Source organism: Ammospiza nelsoni, chromosome 3 (genome assembly GCF_027579445.1).
Source record: "Ammospiza nelsoni isolate bAmmNel1 chromosome 3, bAmmNel1.pri, whole genome shotgun sequence".
Lineage (NCBI taxonomy): Eukaryota > Metazoa > Chordata > Aves > Passeriformes > Passerellidae > Ammospiza > Ammospiza nelsoni.
Window position 1 is genome coordinate 37692725 of NC_080635.1, and position 16803 is coordinate 37709527.

Below are 16803 nucleotides of genomic sequence, written 5' to 3' on the forward strand. Positions count from 1 at the left end.
CTAGCACAGAATGATCTGAAGACTGGAAAAGGAAAGGTACAGTGGCATTCACTGTACTGCTGCTGTGACACCACCTTGACACACTCCTTAAATTTAATATTTCATTAATTGGGCCAGCTTGAAAAAATCCCACTCATCTTCTCTCAAATTTTGTTACTTGCTCTGGATGATGAATAGAAACCCACTTGAAAAAAAATTCCAGGACTAATATACAACTCACGGGGGAACAAAAAGTCATTGCAATACGCCCAAACACTGTCATACCCCAAAACTCCATGAGAATATCACCCTGGAATTCTCATGGAGTCCCTCTGGGACAGCAGTTCCCAGCATGCACAACTGGAGGAAAAGGTACACAACAAAACTTGGGCTTATCTACAATCCATCGTAAAGTACATTTTTAAGTACAAGTCTTTACTAAATAAAAGCAGCTGAAAGGAACTGCCTGATATACAGCCAGACAATAAAAGTAGTAATTAAATATATCTTTGGCAGTATTTGAGACATCTATTTTTACTGTAAGTAATAGAGTCATGTCTTAGAAACAGATATGTATTTTCATTTGCTTCCATGAACAGTACAGGTAGCAAACAGCAATTTATTAAGAAAGCGAACAACTTCTAGAAATTAAGTTCCTGGGGACCGTATCTGTAAAACCATACTGATAGGAATGGACACTGACAAAAGTATCAGAACAAGTTCAGAAAATATTAAAAGCATTTCTTTAAGAATCAAATTATGTACAGAGATCTGAACTTCTGAAAGCAAGTTCTGAAGGAAAAAACAATCCCATTATCACTTATGAATGAAATTAGTTAGAAGGGAAGGCTCTTTACTTGTTATTTTGCATGAAAGGTATTTTTATCCAAATACATCTGTTTATGCTGACAGATATCACATCACTGGCATGGAGGCAGATTCCAATAAATAAACTCCTTCTAAAACTAAGTTTTTCACAAGAGGTGGGCTTGCCAGACTGATGTCATTAATGTCTACTTCCAACTACTGCAGAATTACTTCTGCACTCTTTTGTTCCTGAGTGACTGCAGCGGGCACCATCAAGGCTTGATACAAAGTTTTGAAGAGGACCAACCTTTGATTTCTGCTGCCACGGGTGAATTACACCTACAGCCAGAGACACCAGCATCTACCCATCCCATAGCACTACAGCCTCTGGCAAGCTGAATCACACCCTTGTCAGAAAGCATGAAAAAAATGGGACAGGAGCTCTGTCACACCACACCCAGCTGTGAACTGGTCCCACACCTGTGACTTGGCTCCACTGCTGTGTCAGGCTGCAGCTACATCCCTTAGCAAGGCACTCCAGCCAGGCCCACCACCCCTGTGGGAGAGCAGAAAGGGCATCAGCCTAAATGGCACAGCCCAAAATGCGCTCAGGCAGCTCAGCACCAGTCTCTCACTTTTAGAGATGCACTTTTAGGGATATGACCTAATTTCTAGATAGTATTACACTTCCAGATCATGGACTGTCTAAAGAGACTGCCACCACATTCTCTATTCAAAAAATCTGTATGGACTTATTATCTGTAAATAACAATGCTACATGGAGTTCTAAAAAATAAGACATTGTTTTCAGATGCTTTTTACATGATCCCCTTGTCTCTATAGGACAGAAACACATACCAACCCAAGCAGTAACTTTTCTATCTCACTCTCACTGCACAAAATAACAAGGCAAATAAAGCAACAAACCTAGAAGAACTTGCAGCACCAGGCTGGGGTCATCCAAATCTAAGAGGTTTACTGGCTGGATTTTTAAGCTCAAGGTTTTGCTGAAACTGTGTATGAGAAGTTATGACTCTGCTTCTCCTCAAACCCTCACAGGGAAATACTGCCTTTGTCCTACACTGCTCCTTCCAGCAAGTTACAGCTTCTGGATTGAGGCAGTGACATATGCTCTACTCCCCTAAATAAAACAAGTAATCTAGCAACCTCAGTCTCCTTTTTCTAAAGGAATTTCAAATATTTAGGGTACTGGTAAGTGTTATGGTACTGTGTGGCATGAATGTCCAAAACTTTTTATGTCACTTGGATTTCCTAAAGTTGTTTCCTTTTGGAATGTTTTCCCACAATCACACCATATTTTGCTTACATTACACACAGCAGTGATAAGAACAAAACCACCACCAAAATAACTTGCTCCTGATCCCCAGCTCAGGGCATTAGAGGCCACAGAGCTTTGACTCAACCCTTCTTCTGTGCTTTAAAGTCTACCAGCCCCTGTTGTGCCCTCAGCAGAACAGGCACCCTTATTCCAAAGGCAAGGCTAAGCCGTGCTCTTTGGGGGTTGCTGGATACTTCACATAATTTACCTCTTCTTCATGGGCTAGAAAGGATCCAAGCTATGCTATCCATCGTGGGGGTGGGACTGTGTGTGTGCCTGGGGAGCTACAACAGTGGTATGATCCACCTGGCTTGCCAGAGGGTATTTGGAAGAAATACAAGAGACAGCAAGCCAGCTGACTGGGAAGCTTTTCTTACAGCAGCTATCCCAGATATGCCAAGTGAAAACACATCTTCAAGGACAAAAGAAGTTTTGACATTAACTTCAGTCAAGCTGAACATTTTCTTCTAAACCAGGAAACACTTTTTTCTTTCTTACACATCAGGCATCTATCACACAAATCTACCAGATCCCAAAGACCCTGTAACACTACAGCTACTTAGCACTGTCTTTCCTGTGCCCAAGAAGGACACAGAAGAAGACTGACAGTAGTATTAGGCAAAGAATTTGATAGATAGTATTAGTCAAAGAATATCACTTCAAAGGCAACATGTGCAAAATGATGTCACTTTAAAGCTGGCAAATGCAAGTAACCAGAAATAAATGGGGAGCTCAAAACAGTATTAATAAAGAAAAACTTACTCATGTTCTATAATGTAGAAACTGTTTATGAATTGCACCTACATGTATCTTCAGTCAAGGCCCACTCCCCTTCCTCAGCTCCATTAAGAAACTCTAAAGAGCAAATCTATACAGAAATTTAAAGTAGAATATTTTTGCATTTTAAAATTGCATTATTTGACATAGCCTGTTACCACAAGAAATTATTTTAAGACACACTGCCTCAGACTCTCTACTGATGCATTTGCTTCACTTAGAACAGAATTGCTTAGCAAATAATAAGAAATACTACTCTTTGGCAATAGGTACAATATATGCAACAAAATAAGTACCAATTGGTACAAAATATGCAACTGAGATTCCTCAACACAGAGTCACAGTTAACAAAACATAACAATAATAGATTAAAACCCAAGAAACCAAACAAAAAAACTCCCACCAAAAAAAAAAAACAAAACAAAAAACCCACAACATCCAAAACCAAAACCAACCCCACAAACTGATTCAGGACTCTTTTATTAAAACCAGAGGCTAGTGAAAAAACGAAATGCTTTTGAGAGCATCCGAGGATTTTTCTGCTAGGACACACACTACAGGGAAAAGAAAAGCATGGCAAACTGTCAGCTGTTAGAGGAAATAACCATTTAGCATTGTCCCCTGTGACTTTCCTTACCTACATTTCTCAAACACTGCACGGTGACAGCAAATCCCTTTGTTCGTGGCAGGAGGTGGTACTTGAGCTTGGGCAGACCTTTGGCTTCAGCCACCTTCATGCTGATCTGGTGCTTCTGCTCTGTGAACCTTGTGCCCTCACAATGAATCAGGAACTAAAACCAAAACAGAACTACAGTCAGACAGAAGCTCATGTTTTCTTCTGATTGAGCAGAGTTCTCTCAAATTCCCACCAGCACAACCCAAATTAACACTGCTAGCTGGGACACATGTAGCCACACACACATTTATGTAATTTATCTGACTGAGGTAACAAATCCCAACCAACCAAAAAAAAAACAAACCCAAAACCCCAAATCCAAACACTCATCCAACCTGCCATCCAGTTTGAACCTCAGCCTTTTGGCTTTAAGATCTGCACTGCTATTTGCCGTCAGAATGACTTGGTTTCTCTGAGTCACTCCACCTCTAATAAGCTGTTAGAAAACACTCAAAACATCCTCCTGTTGCAAATCTCTCTCTGATGGTAAAGCATTCAAATATCAGGGCATCTAAAACTTGCTAAGTGTTTAAACCAAACACATTTCTAGGAAATGCTTCAGTGCCCAGCTTGTTTGCCCCTCATTCTAACCTGCTTACTTTCCCTGTGGCACAGGATCCAAGGGAATGGCCTGAAGTTGTGTCAGGGAAGGTTTAGGTCGGATATTAAGATAGAAAACTTCAGGCAGTAACTCTGATGTCAATGAGACAGCTGCCTTAGATGTAAGGCAGCACATGCAGGACAACTGAAAGGCTCATGCTCTTATGAACTATACAGAAGAAGTGCTCAGACATGAATAATTACAATCTTGCCACTGGCAGGCAGGGGAGAGCACACAGATCTTTGGAGATTTACCACTTGCTCATCTGCTTTCTGCCAAGCATGAATGCAAACTAACACATCAGAGAGCACTGCCAAATGACACAAAGTAAGTCCTCATAACCCACAGCAAAAATGTAGCCAAAAAAGACAGAGATATTGAAGAAACTAGCCAAGCAGCCAGATTCAGCTCTAGCTCATCCAAGAGAGCTTTTACCAGTGTGTTGCATGCATAATGTTATTCAGATTGATGAGACAGAGGAACTGATGGGAAATTCTCTCTTGTTCACTTAGCATGCTTTGCCTTCTCTACTTTCTAAGGTGCTATTCTTGTGCCTTTTGACATTATGTCATATAAAAAAGCAAATTAAAACTCCACACTGCAATAACCCCAGGTGTACATTAACAGTAATCTCCATTACATAGGTATAGCTCCTTTTTAGCAATCCCTCTACAAGAGAATCTACAGGATGGTGGTGGCTTGTGCTCACTGATTAGAGTGGAGCTGCCTACATGTACAGAAGTCACAGAGCACAGGCAAATGTCTGGAGAGAAACTGAAACTGAAGTCCCAGAATCACCCCTTTGCCAGACAGCCTCCTGCCTGGAAGTCACATAAACACTGAAGCACAGAGATTAGTTTTGATTGCTTAGCACTCATTTAAACCAATGACAATTAACAAAAGGAATTTGTTTCAGAGTATGAGAAATACAGCATATACATCTTCATGAGGAAACAGCATAGTTTCTGTAGGCCCTGGGGATGCTGCTTAAAATTCCATTTCTTTAACTGAATTGCACTCTTGCCATCACTAGCTCAGAAAAACTACAATTTTTATGATTTCTGAGAAGAGGGAAAAATTCCAAGCCTTTTCATTCTCAGATAAAGAAATGCCAGGCATGGTGAATACTAAAAAATTATGGTAATCCAAAAAGTAAGACTTTCTTGTTATTGAAAAGTTACACCAATTCTTTCCCTTGAGCAGAGACAATGGCTACATTAGACCACTTCTCTGACCAGGTGGCTTCTACTTCTACTGGGACATGTCTGGCCAAACACCTTCCCAGAAATGGCAGAATCACTGGGAAGGAGAAAACTCTAGTATATTAACTCTGCAATGTAAGGTGAAAGGAGAGCTAAGGTAACAAATATAGCTGATGTGCTTCAATACAGCATTGTCACATGCATCTGTTATACAGCTATGAGCCCCTGCATCTACCCCTATCCAGTGCCTGTAATGAGAGAACCACAAAATTTACTGAGTGCATCATAGTGCAGGTATTTTTGCAGTAGTATCTGTAGGGCTCCACACTACAGAGAAGGAAACAGACAGCACAGAACATGGGAAACTCCAGAGAGAACTCAGTTGAGAGTATTCTCCTGATACTCCCAAGGAAGCTAATGAATCCAAAGTCTCAGGAACAATCTGGTAAGCATCACATATTGCCTGTGCCTCTCACTCCTGCTACCTCACACTCCATTTGTTAAGCACCACTCACCCAAAAGTTTTCAGGGTAGTCCCGGAGATTGAGCAACTTCTGCACCACAGTTTTCCGATCTTCCTCCCACTTGCGCTTGCAGAAAACTATCTCTAGGAAATACCACATCCAGCCAATGATAGGCATGTAGGAGAGCTCCTTCTTTGCAAGCACTTTGGAACTCTGCAGGACAGAATCAAAGCAACACAAACAGGGTTAAACCACTTAAGAGTGCAGTGTGGGTATGGGACTTAGTTAGACGCAATGATATCCATTTATATTGACCAGACCCAGTTTTAACACCAGTGTAAAAGTAAAACAAAGAAAAATAAGGTTCTCTCATAGGACAGAACAGTCAAATCTAATCTCAGGTATCTGCATGGAAGACCTCTAGAATTAAATATATATGAGTGTGTGCTGCTCTCTCCTACCCAAACACTGAAACCCAAAAGCGAAGCCAAATTCCTTCAAACATGGAGGAATCCATGTAAATAACCTGAGCTGTATGAATCAAAATTCTTAATTCAATCAGATCCTGGCACTGGCAGCTCAAGTTCCTTTAAGATACCTTGAAACTATACATCTCTACATGGAGGGAAAAAAAAAAAGAGGAAAATAAAAAGCAGAGTCACAGAGCCACTGCAGCACAACATACTGATGCTATGCACACATGGTTTACCAATAGAAGAAACCATAAACACTAGAAACAACAGCAGCAATAAGAATACTTAATTTGTGCTCACTTTTGTTTATAAAAGGGCATACTTAGAGTAGCGAATTTCTCATCAAAGCATGCTTCTGGAGTAGGAAAAAACAAAAAAGCAGTCTTTCTGTCTCATAGGTGTGACAGACACTGAAGTGACTGGTCCAGACACTTGACAGGAAGTCTGTGATTCATCAAGCATTCAACATGTTCTGTAAATTAATCCTACTCCAGAATTTAACTCTGTGATCATTTCAGACTAACATCCCCTAGGGCAGGAGAACTGATTCCATGTGCTCCTTTCCTGTCTTCCAAGCCAGCCCACCCTGGTGAGCTGTCCTACATTTCACTTGGTTATTTAATCAATAAAATGGCACATGTATGTGTTGTGTTCATAAAGAAATTGTTGCTTCAGCCTTTCCTAAAAAACCTTCCTTAGAAGAAAGATGGGAGTAATTACAGTCCAGTTTCTGACCATGATATTATTATAAGATAACCCATCCAAAAGCTCTGCAGATAGATTCCAGGGCATGGAATTTGACTAGAAATTACTTATTGGTAAAAGTTACCATCAACAGAAACTATTTCCTTTTACTTTTTTAGTCACTCTAGTTCATTTGGCTGCTACAAGAAGAGACCTGACCTAATTCTTTAGCTCATTTTTTTCATCTGCTCTCCTTCCTTGAGAAGGAAAATTCCTTAAATAATTAAGCTATCTAAAAGCTTAAGACTGGAAGGCAAGTGCACATCACACAGCTTCACCAGCAACTGTTACACAGAAGCAGAACAGAGGATGACAGAGAGTTCCATTTCTAAGAATGGGGGAATCATCTCTATCAATAATAGTGCTCCCTCTTCAGAATTTGAGAATTTCATAATTTCAGTGATGGGCTCAGATCACTGCTCCCCTGAGAAGCAGCTGCAGCAATTTCAGTTTCAAGCCATGTTGTACATTAGTGCCCATTACATGAGAGCAGAAACACTGAACTCAGCCTCCTTTTCCAGCTCCACAAACTGGGCACAGAGAAACAGGCTCTCCTTTTACCACTTTCCTGCACAAGGAGGCCAACAGCAGCCCTGTCCCCACCACCTCCACCCCACAAAAGAGAAGAAACTTCAACATATTCTTAAAGTTTATTTAAAGTGTTGAGTGTCATAAGAACTACCATAAACTAACCTAAGTGTACTCTGTGTAGAGGCACAAAGCCTCCAGAACACAGTGTCAGGAGAGACAATGTAATAGCTGTTCTGCAGACTTTAAAGTACAGAAATTATAGTCCAAAAAGCTAGCTAAAATGACTATTTCACCATATCTATTTTTTAATACTTTACATATTTTAAAAAGAACATGAGTTTCACAAGAGGCAGGAAAGAAGTTGCACCTAGCCCAGTGATACCAAGAAACGTTACTGTGAGATAAAGTGAGATACAGAACACTGCTAGTGTGTTCTCTAGCACAGGTATAACCACAAAAGCACAACAGATGTCTGAACTCTTCCCTGGGACACGTTCTGATTCTTTTACTGTGCTGATGCATTTTTAAAATTTAAAAGCCCTCTTTTAGACACGTGTGAGTATGACTCCTTAGATGCACATAAAAATAAACTAAATCGCCTCACACTATTTTATGCACCCATCTGTTCTAGCAGTAGAAGGAAGGCTAACAACAGAACTAATTAGACAAAAGAAACTCCTCAGAGCATTATGCTGGCAAGGCTGTTCCTGAGAGGGAGGAATACATCAGGCCTCCCCTTGGAAGCTGCCCTGTATCCTGGGGAATGGAGATGCTGGAGATCAGTGCCACAGAAAGGGACCTGGGGGTCCTGGTTGATGGCAAGTTGAACCTGACTCAGCAGTGCCCTGGCACCCAAGAGGGCCAGCCCTGTCCTGGGGGCATCAGGGACAGCATCACCAGCAGGGCAAGGGAGGGGATTGCGCTGCTCTGCTCTGCACTGCGGCAGCCTCACCTCGAGTGCTGGGGGCAGTTTTGGGGGACACAACATAAAAAAAACATTGAACTGTTAGAGAGTGTCCAGAGGAGAACCATGAGGATGGTGAAGGGCCTTGAGGAGCAGCTGAGGGCACTGGGTCTGTTCAGCCTGGGAGAGACTGAGGGCAGAGCTCACTGCAGTTACAGCTTCCTTGTGAGGGGAACAGGAGGGACAGGCACTGATCTCTGCTCTGTGGTGACAGTGACAGGACCCGAGGGAATGGCCTGAAGCTGTGTCAGGGAAGGTTTAGGTTGGAAAAGGATATTAAGAAAGGGTTTAGCACTGGAACAGCTCCCCAGGGAAGTGGTCACAGCACCATCTGACAGAGTTTGAGAAGCATTTGGACAATGCTCTCAGGCACCTGGTGTGATTCCTGGGGATGGTGCTGTGCAGGGCCAGGAGTTGGACTTGATGATCCTTGTGGGTCCCTTCCAACTCTGTGTGTTCTGTGATTCTGTGATCCCTCTTAAAATAACTAGAGCTGTTTTGTTTCAGTCATCTACCCATGCACAGTTCCTGTGAAAGTACCTGGGGGAAAAAGTGCAACTATAATTGACTTCAGCCACTAACTTTTCCTTTACTAAAGTGCTTTGGTAAACATGTGACAGTTGCTTTTAATATTCAAATTCAGCTTGTTCAACAGAAAAATAATCATTAAAAAGTGCTGACTTATTCCACGTAATCTGCCTTCTTGAAGGAAGTCAAACATTTTCAGTGCTCAGAATGGTGTAATTTCAACAGATGTTTAATGAAATTACCACTGGACAGGAACAACTTATCTACAATACTAACATTTCAATCCAGGTTTATTTATTTTGGCCAAGTTTGTTCAAATGAAATGCCCATGAAGCTCTCCTTCATGAATGACTGCACCAACATCACCTTAAAAAAAGTATTTTTACAAACTTGCTTTAGTGCATTTGCTCAACTGTGCTGTCAAAGAAAGAAAATCATGATTCTACATGTCCAGCCTCAGTTATTCAGCACCTCTGGTTTAAAGAGCACAACAAACAGCATGAAATCAATGTGAAAGCTGGAAGTGTCCAACAAAACTTGCTCCTGAGTTTTAAAATAAGTTCATTGTAGTGCAAACTATTAGCAACAGCAATCTGCCTTGTAAGTTACTTGCTCTGCAGGCTCCCTTCAGCACTGACATACTTTCAGTGATTCCAACTGCTCTACTTTATCACTCCTTCATATTATACTCTCTGTGACATCATGATGGCTAGGTATGTCTCTTTAGTCACTCAAAGCCATCATTCCAGAAATTTAGTTATGCTCCTAATTCCTCATGCTTCGTATTGAATTAAATTTCTCCATGTTGGAAAGATAACACAGACTTACCAAGTAAGCCTGATTTTGTCCCTTTACACTTCAAATCTAGTTTAAAAATGTGTGAATATATTAAAATGCACAAACAATCTATTGTGCCCACACACCTATTAGTCTCATACAACAATAGAAAAAAGTATCTTCTCACATCTACATTTAAGGCCACACTCAGCTTTTGGAACAGCAAGCTTCAACATAAGCAACTCTCAAATAAAATTAAGTTGCCTGACATATGGAACTGGTAGTTTAGGTTAAAACCAGCAGGTTTTGCTTTAAAGCACAGGCAATTTTTGCCAATATTAATGTCTTCATCTCAGACAAATGGCTGTTAAAATTACTAACAGAGCTATTTGATTGCTGCTTTGTCAGACCAAGCAACAAAGCAGTGAATCCAGGCAGGGAGCATAATAAAGTACTTTTGGTAAGAATCCTGAATAACAGCTCTCTCCTCAGAAATAGCCCAAGTCCTGATTTTGAGTTCTGGTGTCCAGTTGGGTCTTTTTTCAAGAGAATGGTTAGCAACACACCTTGAGGAAAGTAAAAGCTACTAATGCATTTGAATGGGGACACAGTGCTTAGGTTGTCCCAATAAGGTAAATCCTAAGACTGGAATGTCACAGACAGGAAAAGGGAAGGACACAGCAGAGAACCTCATTCATACACATGCCAAGATCTGAGTCCTTAGTAGAACACTCAGATTCACAAACCTAAAAACAGGCAAGAGACTATGCAACTCCATCTCCCAGAAACATCAAAAAAACCCCAACCCCTAAATCACACTGATAAACCAAAGCCACACTGATAGAGCTTTATAAACTTGTAGGGATTTTGGCAATTTGGGTATAAGGAGAAAGCCAGTTCAGGAGAAGAGAGACAAGAGAAGGAGCAGAGAAATGCACAATGTTTCAACTAAGATCAGGAAAGGCAGTTTTCAAAAGGGAATGACTTTTTTTTTGGGGAGCCAAAGGGGCAAGACAAGTTTAAGGATGTTCAAATAAACAAAAACAATGTCTGGATTTCAGCTGCAACAGAGCTAATTTTCTTCCCAGTAGCTGTGTTTTGTGTTGAGGAGCAGAATAATGTTGATAACACACGGATGTTTTAGTTGTTGCTAAGCAGTGTTTACACTACATCAAGGACTCTGGCTTCTCACCACCCTGCCAGCAAACAGGCTGGTGGACACAAAGAGCTGGGAGGAGACACAGCAGGACAGCTGACTCAAATAGCCAAAGGGATATTCCATACCATTTGATGTTATGCTCAGTATATAAACCAGGGGGAAAGATGGCTGGGGACCACTGCTAAGGAACTGGACTGTGGTGAACAACTCCATTGTGGATCATTTGTTTTATACACTCTGATTCTTTTATCAACATCATTGATTATCATTGTTTTTGTCCCTTCCTTTTCTGTCCTATTAAACTCTACCTCAAGCCCAAATTCCTTCCCCTCCCTTCCCCAGTTCTCTCCCCCATCCCATGGGGGGCAGGGAGTAAGCAAGTGGCTATGTGGTGTTTAGCTGCCTGGATGGTTACACCACAACAACCAAGCAAAAAATTATTACATTTAAGGGCTTCATTAAAGAAATGTTCTAGCTGTAAAATACTGAGAGTTTGAACATGCATGTGACACTCTTAAGAGTGTTACTGCTGTCTGCCAGAGCTGCAGGGCAGAGCTGGATGTCACAGCAAAGCCATTCTGCCTGCTGAAGCCAAGCACTGTCAGTTCCAACTCCTTTGGCTCAAATCTCTCTTCACCTTCTCCCTCTTCCTCCTCCCCAGTCATTTCTCCCCTCTTCACTGGATTAGTTAAGGCAGAAAAGAGACTGAAAGAGTTTTAAAACATGGCCAAACAGGGCAGACAAGCATCATTAACAGACACAGGAGACTGCAGTGCAAGATTTCCTTTTCAGCAGCAGCGGACATGAGATAAGCTGAGCAAGGTGTTGGCTGGTACCCAAAGTTTGCATAGAAACTTCACGGAGTATACAATTAAATATAAACACCCAATGGCTCACAAAGTCCCCGAGCTAAAAAAACACCAGAGGCTATGACACCTCAGAAAGGCCCCAGTGTACCTGCCTCTTTCCTGGAACTCTTTTCCTAAATGCCAGCCATAAAGGTTTTTGTGTTCCTAACTGTGGGCCACACCATGCCCTGAAACTCTGCACAGGGGAAGCTCATGTACGGCAGCACAAGTCACCCACCTACACTCCTCATCACTGCACAATCACCTACCCTTGCACTGGCCCAAGACAAGTACCAGTACAGCAATACAGGCAATCCAATCAGGAAAATCACTGTTTGGTATTTTCCATTCTTTATGGTTTTTTTTTAACATGGCTTAAGAAGAACTTGGGCTGGTTGCCCCAAAAGGGAAATGCACTGCTTTGTTAAGTAAAGACATCTATGCAAATGAGAGCACGTGGAAACTATTTCTTCTGGGAACAGTTTCTGGGAAGTAAAGCCACAGTATATTTCTCAGGACTGAAATAGTTTTGTGTTGGTTGTTTGGGTCTTTTGTTTACTTGCTTTTGTTTTGCTGTTAAAGAAAAAAAAAGCAAAACCACAACCAGCATATATCAGTTTCTAAAATAATCCTAAGATTAGCATAAATGCAAACTGAATAATATATGCAAGCAGCCAAAAAAAAGGAAAAATATCTTTTCATTTAGTGCAGCACAGTAATTTCAACAGTTGTTTCTACTTTGTGGTTTCCTTATGTGTAGGTAACAACATAAAATGCTAAAACAGAAACCTTATTAACTTGGAAAACTATTAAAAATTGCAGCTAGTAAGATTCCATCCAACTACACAGCAACAATGTAAAACAAGGTATTTTTCACCTTGCAGGCCCCATTTACTTTGTGCAGAAACAATCCCTCAATTTTCTGCATTGGTGTTTTCTGACCCTCTAAAACACAGCTTTATTTAGAGAACTGAGGGCATTTGGCTTACCAAATTAGACAGATTGTACTTCAGCACCACTGGTTTTTTGCACATAGGAACAGGTTTCCCTACATTTCCTACTGTTCCATGCCATCCTGCAGCTCTGTACTCAAGTCCTAGATAACATGGCAGAAGTTACTCAGAAGCCAACAGCCATTTTGGTTACACAAAGAGCCTGTAATGCTTAGGTTCACTTTCCTCCCCTTTTAAGGCCCCGTTTTTGTTAAACAGACTGCCATTATTCTAATTTGAAAGTGACAGGAGTGGTGCCTAAATGTCCAGAAAACACAAGAAGTCCAAAGGGAAGGCCACAAAAATCAGAAGTTCACACAATCCAAGGTCAGGACTTTTGCCAGAGGCCAGTATCAAAGCTACAAGGATGCTGAAGAACACTGCCAAAATGAGCCACTGGTTTTCTTCCTTATGAGGGAGGAACTCTTATCTAAATCCTTTATAGACAGATAATATCATCACCATCACAGAATGAAGTCAGGCTGATTTAGATGGGGGCTTGAATTATCCCCATGATCTGACAGGGGAAACAAAAAAGCAACCCAGAAAACAAAGGCACATGAACCCCTAGCTTAATGCAGCAGTGTATTCAACCATGTATAACTCATGCCTCCCCCATCTCTTACTGCTTTTAGTTACTGCTTTCACTTAAGATGTAGCCAGCCTCTCTCATCTTAAGTGATGGCTGCTCTTTCATTCTGAGAGAGGCAGGCTACATCATTCAAACTCTAGCTGTGGATTTGTAAGGCTACACTGGAAAAAGCAAACAAATTCTGTAATTAAACTGGGAAAGAATCACGGGCTAGCTCATCTTTGTGCAGCACAAGGAACTGCAATAGTTACTTAGTAAACACACAGAGAGAAATAACTGTAATGATCTCCACAAGTTAAGAAAATATTTCCTTCATCAGCTTTAACTGCAATGCTTTTAAAATAGCTGTGGTTTCCTGAGCCATCCTGTCTCCACACACTTGCACTGCACTGCTTTAGGTTCACCTCTAATTTTGGACCGCAGCCTAGTGAAATTTGAGCACACATCTGTTAATTCAAAACCACAATTATTTTGCTGTTTTTTCCACATCCAAGGAGATTTATCTTATATAATAAGAAACTCACCCCCAAGACCCCAAATCTCTCACAAAAGTTCCAACCACAGAGGAAGTCAATTTCAAAGTTGTGATTAAGGATTACGATGGCATTCTCCTTCCCGTACTTGTGGTAACTCTCTGGGTCAGTGTAAAGGGTGCAATCGGTGCCTGACCACCATTCCAGCAACATCACCATCTCTGAAACAAAAAATGAGAAATATGTGAATGCACACAGTATCTGCAAAACCACAAGTCAGTAATGTGTTGAAAACATCAGTCACCTCAATGGCATGTGGCAAAGAAAGTGCTGTAATGAAGAACATGTAAGAGGGCTGTTTAAAACACAGCTATCTTTACAAGCTGGAAAGTGGTTTCTCAGCAGTATCCTAGTGACTATCATATGCCTTTCATTTCCTATTTGCTTGTTCCATTATCAAGCACAGGCTTGTACTGTACACTTTGTGTTTGTTTTGCTTGGAACTTTAAGTCTGACCACAAGACTTGTGAATCAAACCTTTATTTAGCGAAATCACTCTGGTCTGGGGCACAGGAAATTGAGGTGAGTCAGTAAAGCCAAGAAACTCGGAGAGCTCTATCTCCACAGAGATGGAAAATGAAAACCTGAAAAAAATGGCTGTCCTAAAGCAACCCATGTCTTGAGCTGGGAGTACTGTGGGGCTAAATGAAAGATGTCTGTCTGAGACTGAAAAGGAGTTAAGGGCACGTCTGCCTCCCGACAAAGCTGTCAGGAAAGTTCTGAACCAAAGTAAAGGTCTAATGCAAGGGGCTATTCCTTGTTAAGTGAAACATATCTCTCTGGTGCCACATGAATGCCTCTGCTGGAAGGATGACATATCCAAGATGCTCTCCTGGCTTAAGACAAGCCTGAAGGCACCAAAAATGCTCATTTACCTCATGAAAGATCAAGGTCAGTCTTTGAAACACATTTGAATTCCTTTTCCACTTCGTTCCCTACTGGTCCCATCTACTGACAGAAAATATAAACCAGCTAGGAACAGGTCTACATTTCCAGCCATCATGAGTAAAATTATCTGCCTGAAGCTCTTGGATGATATTGTGCTGTAGATTGGAGAATAGGCATTAATGATCTGAATGAATTCTATCTAACAGTGCTACAGGCAGGCTAACAGACGATCTCTATTCAGGTAACATTACCTTAATATACCTTAATAAAAGCATGTTTCTGAAACAGATAAATGGTTGACTTATCAGTCCACTTGCTTACTTCTTGGAGTTTTACCACCACAACTGGGCTGATGAATATATATTCAACCACATTGTGAGGGCTCATACCTTTCAAGCAGTTCCCACCTTCAAAGAAATTGCTCCACTGACACTGCCAAAGAATTAAGGCAAAGGGAGGAGAAAATCCATAGGAACTTGAAATCTCCACTCCCTGCTTTGAAGGCAGACTCCTTGCAGGGCATTACAACTAGCTTCAGAAGAAGCTGATGGCAGAGAGAAATCATAACTTCAAATGCTTAACATGGATACCCTGTGTGCCTAGGAATTTTGAGCTTTTTTACCTCTCTGAAATAAAAAAAGCACTCATCCTGCTTCAAAGAACACCCCTACCTCCTGCAAGAGTGGATAGTTTCCTTGCCCTTCACTGCACAAATCTGAGCTGCTCCAATGCCAGCACTTCCAGAATAAGTAACTAGGGAAAAAATCTCCAAGGCAGAGCTGAACTGTAAGCCATTAAATGAAAAACAGCATTTAAGGCAAGGGAAGCACACAGAGTGTACTGAGCCTTACACCTCAAAGTTTTGCAAGAATGAGCCATTAAAACAGTTAACACTGTTATTCTGTAGAAGGTGTTAGAAATTCCTTTAGCTAACTATTCTTGATAAGGACCACATGACCTGCTGTGGCTCCTTCTAACCTTATCCATTCTGTAATTATGGGATAAACATGGAAACATTTGCTTACAAGATTAACTATAACTTACCTATTTTAAAGTTTCATTAAAAGCATAATTCTGCATTGACTCAACAGGAACAGTAATCTGTAAATTCTCAAGTAAGTGCACAACCTTATATAAAGAGCTACAGAACTGTTTCCCTCCATGACATTCTTCATTTCCTTTAATCTCTTCATTTTCTTTAATCTGTGTATCAGGGCAACATCAAGAAAAAGAACTCAGAAAATTCTTATGGGAATATATAGTAAAAGCATAGCAAACTCTCCCACACAAATAAAAGCATAACAAACGGGCAAGCTGTTGACCATTATTTCAAAGAGCAAACAGGGTGAATGGCTGCATGATGAATGACTGCACTGCATACAACACTGGGGAAAGCATTCTAAAAAATGCAAAAATAAGGTTAAAGACTGACAGGTAACACAGTCCAGAGTCTGTGCCTTACAATAACTTACTACCTTTCCAGATTTTCAGACTACACCTATTAGGGGCACTTCCTAAGAATTTTTCATAGAATGAAGTCTACAGGAAACTAAGAAAAGCAAGTCCATATCTTCCCTAAACTACTTATAAGCCCTCTGTGCATCACAGGGAGGGTTAAACCTCTGAATTCACTGCAAAGCTGCCTGAGAGTTTTACTAAATACTTCCAAGTATTCCTTATAGAGGCTATTCTAGTGTTTCACTCTGCTGTCTAACCTGACCGGGCATTTATTTCAGGTCTCTACTTCCTTCTTCTCTGCAGAAGCTGCAAGTAATTTTGAGGAAAACTTGAAGGCAGGAATTCTGCTTGCATTGATTAGGTACATGAAACTAGAACTCAGAGCTGAATATTGCTACATGTCCACAGGAAAAATGTTTAAAATAAATTATTTTTATAAAAAAGCATATATATCTTTCCTGTGAGGGGCAA

At 40.9% G+C, this 16803-nt stretch overlaps 1 protein-coding gene across 1 annotated transcript in view; it reads right to left on the reverse strand.

The window, feature by feature from the left end:
* The window catches only part of AGPAT4 (1-acylglycerol-3-phosphate O-acyltransferase 4), a 68831-nt gene that overhangs the window by 17151 nt on the left and 34877 nt on the right, over positions 1 to 16803 (reverse strand). Inside the window, exons 4-6 of the mRNA XM_059469317.1 lie at positions 13978 to 14147; positions 5897 to 6058; positions 3540 to 3693 (exon numbers count right to left, since the gene is read on the reverse strand). Coding sequence (XP_059325300.1) covers positions 3540 to 3693; positions 5897 to 6058; positions 13978 to 14147 — 486 coding nt within the window. The remainder of the gene's footprint in view (positions 1 to 3539; positions 3694 to 5896; positions 6059 to 13977; positions 14148 to 16803) is intronic.